At 40.9% G+C, this 5,200-nt stretch overlaps 1 protein-coding gene across 1 annotated transcript; it reads left to right on the forward strand.

Moving 5' to 3' along the window:
- The first annotated feature begins 803 nt into the window (after nt 1-803).
- N6AMT1 (N-6 adenine-specific DNA methyltransferase 1) lies at nt 804-4,894 on the forward strand. The gene is made up of 6 exons (XM_015880990.2): nt 804-1,011; nt 1,140-1,226; nt 2,120-2,210; nt 2,308-2,391; nt 2,564-2,705; nt 3,368-4,894. Exons 1-6 carry the CDS (start codon nt 869-871, stop codon nt 3,475-3,477), a joined length of 657 nt encoding a protein of 218 aa, XP_015736476.1. The 5' UTR covers nt 804-868; the 3' UTR covers nt 3,478-4,894.
- The last annotated feature ends 306 nt before the right edge of the window (nt 4,895-5,200 follow it).

The raw sequence follows: 5,200 nt of genomic DNA on the forward strand, positions 1-5,200 counted from the left end.
TGGAGCAGCCTATCTTTCTCAATCACTGAAGAAAACATAGGAAGAGTTTCTAACAGAATTAGCACAGTTATCAACTTCAGTGCATCAGTCAAGGAACTTCCAGAAAAGGAAACTTTTAGTACCACCTCACAGACTGAGATCTCATTTATACTCTGTGCAGTCACCATGATGAAAGACCAAGTAATTTGCCACAGTACATTCAGGACAGAGCCAGGGTTAGGAGGTAAACTGGAAGGAAACAATGGTTAATTTTGTTAGAAAAATAAGAGGTTGAGATGGGTTATGACAATACTTCTAAATATATTTGATGGAATAAATTAAGGGAAAATAATGTTTTAAATTATAAGATTGAGAACAAATTTGCTATGGAAATTGAAATTATCCAAGTGAAGTTTCTAGAACTGTTTTACATGCTACACTGTGGTGTAAGGAACTTAAACTCTAAGGCAGAGGTTGATGATTTCATTTCTGTGGTGGGGCAAAAAATGATCTTTGGGTCATAAACTCATCTTTATATTTCTGGTTATTGATTTCTGGGTATCTGATTGCATTGACTTATGTCGAAAGTGTGGGGTAAAAGGGTTTCCCAGCTGATCGTGCTGGCCTTGTGTGTATTTCTGCTTATATTAATTACGTCCCCCACTAATTTCTATTGACTACCTGAAAAAGCATTGGTTTTGTGAGTAGACTAGGGAGCTGATTTGACTGGAAATGTTCTCTATTTGCTATGGAAAGCAAAAACTGCTCTCCTCCCCATCTCTGCCCTGAAGCTGCTCTTTGTAACTGGGTATTCATACGGAGCCTTGTCTCCGCCCCTTTCCATGGACGTAGTGAGCGAGTGGGCGCATGCGTGGCCTCCATAGGGCGGATGGCAACGCCGTCTGTCCCCACGCCGCGGTACGAGCATGTGGGGCCGGGGGGCCCTTTCCGGGACGTGTACGAGCCGGCTGAGGACACCTTCCTGCTGCTGGATGCTCTGGAGAGGGATGCGGCCCAGCTCCGGCAGGCGGGGTACACGCGGCGAGCTGCTGTTGTGTGGGGAAGGCGGGGCGGGTGTCGTAACACTGCCCTGATTCTGTTGCTGCGGGACGGGCTCGTGTACATCACCAAAAAACTCACTCAGTGTTGTCTGTCTTTAGGATCGACATCTGCCTTGAAATAGGGGCTGGGTCTGGTGTGGTTTCAGCGTTCTTAGCTTCCATCATTGGAGCCGGTGCGCTCTACCTGTGAGTATAACAGTGAGACTGCTATAATAAGAGTGCCTGCAGCTCGCCGTGTGTATGTCTCGCTTTGAAGATTCCCCTTCCCATAGAGAAATATCACATCAATTCCACAGAGACGACAGTCAGTCTGAATAGAGCCTTGTATGTTTGATTGCGTACTCATTAGGCAGAGATATGACTTGAGTCACTGAATAAGGCTGGCAATAGCAGGACACGGGGAAATGGTTTTAAGTTAAAAGAGGGAAGATTTAGGTTGGATGTTAGGGGGAAGTTCTTCACTAGGAGAGTGGTGAGGCCCTGGAACAGGCTGCCCAGGGAGGTTGTGGATGCCCCGTCCTTGGAGGTGTTCAAGGCCAGGTTGGACGGGGCCCTGGGCAACCTGATCTAGTAAAGGTGTATGTTTGGTGGCCCTGCCAGGCAGGGGGGTTGGAACTACATGATCCTTGAGGTCCCTTCCAACCCGGGTCAGTCTGTGATTCTGTGAATTCAGCTTTCCTGCTCCTTAGATGTTGATGCAACATTAAGTCACCTGGTTGTAGGTGGTAACTGAGATTTACTAGGGAGTGTATGCATATATACTTACATACAGAGCTGATACTGAAAATAATATTATTTGAAATGCTTATTTTCACATACTTCAACATTCAGGCAGTCATTAAGAATTGTTTTGAGTTGCTAGGGACCTTTAAAGGTCATCTAGTTAACTCCCCAAGTCTGGCCTCCAGTACAGCATTGAGTAGTGTAGCTGCTGATACACTGTGTATGTTTTCCTAGCTATTTGTCACTATTTCTTGTAAAGGCTATTCTTGAGATTGCCTTAGTCAGCACAGAGTCTACAGCGTTAATCTTGTAGATACAAGATAAGTAACCAGTAACTTACAGTGTTTTGCTTTAAGATGTACAGATGTCAATCCTATGGCAGCTTACTGTACACTGGAGACAGCTCAGCTGAACAATGTTCACCTTCAGCCAGTCATTACTGACTTGGTAAGTCAGTGCTTGGAATCAAGCTAAAGTTGACAGTGTACCTCGCTCAGAAAGAAACCAAAAATACTAACAAAGGAATTGATAATTTCATTTCTAGGTCACAGGACTGTTACCAAGATTAAACGGGATGGTTGATCTACTGCTCTTTAATCCACCGTATGTGGTAACACCTTCTGAAGAGGTAGGAAAAAATAGATGTAAAATCCACAATAAATGTGCTGGTTGTGCTCTCGGGGAGTTGGCAAATCAAATCAGCTGAGGTTTGAGAACTCGGCCTGTAATCGTTTCATTACCTCTAACATTTCTCTCATTCTGTCTTGAGAAAGATGGTTTTTTGCTTTCTTTCTTTCTAGGTGCAAAGCCATGGAATAGAGGCATCCTGGGCTGGTGGCAAAAAGGGCAGAGAAGTAATGGACAGAGTTTTTCCATTGGTAGCAGACTTGCTTGCAACAGGAGGATTGTTCTACTTGGTCACAATTAAAGAAAATAATCCAGGTGAGCAATTTGTTTGGACCCCTTTATTCCAAACCATATTTAACACTGTTAATCACATCGTTGCTCACGATAATGTCCTGGAGGCTATCAGAACTTGGCAAACAAGAACAAAGTAGTATGGAAGTTTAATCTATTGTAGAAATGGCATGGAGTGAAATTCAAATAGGTATTGTAGGCCATTTGTTAGAAATGCAGTGGTGTATTTGCACGCTGCATACATAGCATGTCATCTGTGTGGACTCTTGCTTCCATATTTGTATGGTTGACTGAAAACAGAGTGACTTTTATATAACCTGATGCCTTCCTGCAGTCCATTTTCTGAATTGATGGCTTAATGTTGTGGACTTAGAGGCAAAACCTGAATCTTTTCTCTGCACAGGTCAGAGTTGCTCTTTCTGACCTAATGCTTAATGGGTTGTACGTTATGAAGGGGTTCTGAGAAGAACAGTAATTCAGTTTTGAGTTATTAGTTGATACTACTAATACCAAAATACTGAACTTTGTTTAACAAAATGTAAACTTTATTTGTTCAGGGTGGGAGGCTATTTTGCCTAAGAATTACTGTCTAAAATGACAATTACAGCTTACACTTAGAGTTTAGTATTGCTTATTATAGCTGACTTCTCTACAAACTTAATTTAATGCTGTACTTTTTATTATAGATGAAATTCTGGAAACAATGAAGAAATATGGCTTAGAAGGTACACAGCTGCTTTCCAGACGAGCAGGACAAGAGATGCTTACTATCCTCAAATTTAGGAAGCCTGGATAACTGTTTCTATTACATATACTAGGCATGCCAAAGGTCGGATACAGAATACTGAAGTCAAATCATTTTCTAAGTCAGAATTGGACAAAGTGCATCTTTACTTCCTAATTATTGCAATGGAACTGATCAAGACTCTCCTTATTTTTATTCTGGATGTCAACCAGCTTTTATCTGGTTGTCAGCTACAGCTGTATTCTGGCTACCTGCAGGTGACTGCAGGCCAGAACGAGTGAACTGGAAGATACCATAACACATCACATTTTGCACTTCACTACTTTTACAAGAAGGAGTTTGTGTATTTATTTTTGTGGCTTATTAAAAGGACATATGTGATGTAACATTGCCCATTTTAATAGCTAATCTGTTCCTCTGTTGGGTTTAAGTGAAAATTTGGTATCGGTGTTACTCATTTTGATGTAATATAAGGCACAGCTCTCGTAGAAACTGATCTTTAAGGTTCTGCGTGAACAGAACTGTAAATGATTAGTTAGCTCTTTTCATGGGGACTAAAGCCACAAGTTTGGGTCATTTGTTTTTATTTCTTGTCAGATACTGAGGCTTTAGAACAATGACTCTGTGTGACTTCAGAGCTAAACGTATAACTGGCTGGTTAAAACTTCAGAAGGTTGTGTTTGGATATGACTACCCATTAACACTCATCTGGGAGACTGAAGAAAGGCTTTGGACAGGCTGAACACCATGTAAGAAATAAAAGCATAGGGCACGTTAGCAGAAATGTCCAACTACAAACCTAGATAGGCCAGCTGAGGAGGAGACATTTTCCTTGTACTATGCTGAAGAGCACGCAGTACACAGTGGTGATTGTTCTGCATCCTAAGATCACTACTTCCCAACTCTGAAGACTACTGAAAAACAAACACTGCAATTCAATTCAAGCACAGCTAATGCATTCCTTTCAAATAATGTGTTTTGTTGTGGGGTATTTTAGTCAGTGTGGTTTTTATGTAGATTAATATGAATGTGAGCATGAACACCCAGAAGCATTTAGACAGAAGATTCAGTTATGTCAAGGATATTACCTGATGTTTAAGTACAAGAATCCCTAAATAACAAAGTCTCACTGACTGAGGTGAGGCTACAGTCATCTTTGATTCTTAACTTCAGAATACCTTGTCTAAGGAACAGCAGAGGTAAGAAGCTGAGATGAAACTTTGTGACCACTTGTGAAATTACATAATTCCATAGTCTCTTTCTAGTGATGAATTTAAGCAATTTATGTCTCCTTCACTGTAAGGAGGTTCTCTACTCACTGATATTGCTTTTATGCCAAATTATGTTTTTGTGTTATAGCTGTAGTGCCGTTCATCCTTAAGACCACTCTTGGTTCTGTTAGACAAACTACACAATTAAACCAATCAGACTCATAGAGAATTTGCCAGTTTGGGTCTGAATGAGTAAATTGATGTGTCTCTTTTCAAGCAATACCTAGTAAACATCAGTTGGCCTTCAAAACAGTTATCAAACTTGCATTTAAGTCAGATAAAACAGTGGTTTCTGTTAAAGACTTTGCAGTTAAAAATTACTTCTAAAGTTGTCATCTCGAAAGGGACCGACATTGAGTGAACAGAGCCCCTAATCAATCAGCTGCTGAGATACAGCCAATTGAGCACGCCAGAAATTATCTGAAAAATTATGCTATTAATTTTTGGAAGATTAACACACATAGAAAGAGAAATCAACCCAGAAACTACACAGACTAACAACA

This window comes from Coturnix japonica, chromosome 1 (assembly GCF_001577835.2).
Source record: "Coturnix japonica isolate 7356 chromosome 1, Coturnix japonica 2.1, whole genome shotgun sequence".
Taxonomy (NCBI): Eukaryota; Metazoa; Chordata; class Aves; order Galliformes; family Phasianidae; genus Coturnix; species Coturnix japonica.

Coding starts and splice junctions, on each gene's coding strand:
- N6AMT1 (XM_015880990.2), top strand. CDS start 869: ATGGCAACGCCGTCTGTCCCCACGCCGCGGTACGAGCATGTGGGGCCG. Junction 1,012..1,139: donor GCCCAGCTCCGGCAGGCGGG/GTACACGCGGCG, acceptor GTCTGTCTTTAG/GATCGACATCTGCCTTGAAA. Junction 2,211..2,307: donor AGCCAGTCATTACTGACTTG/GTAAGTCAGTGC, acceptor TTTCATTTCTAG/GTCACAGGACTGTTACCAAG.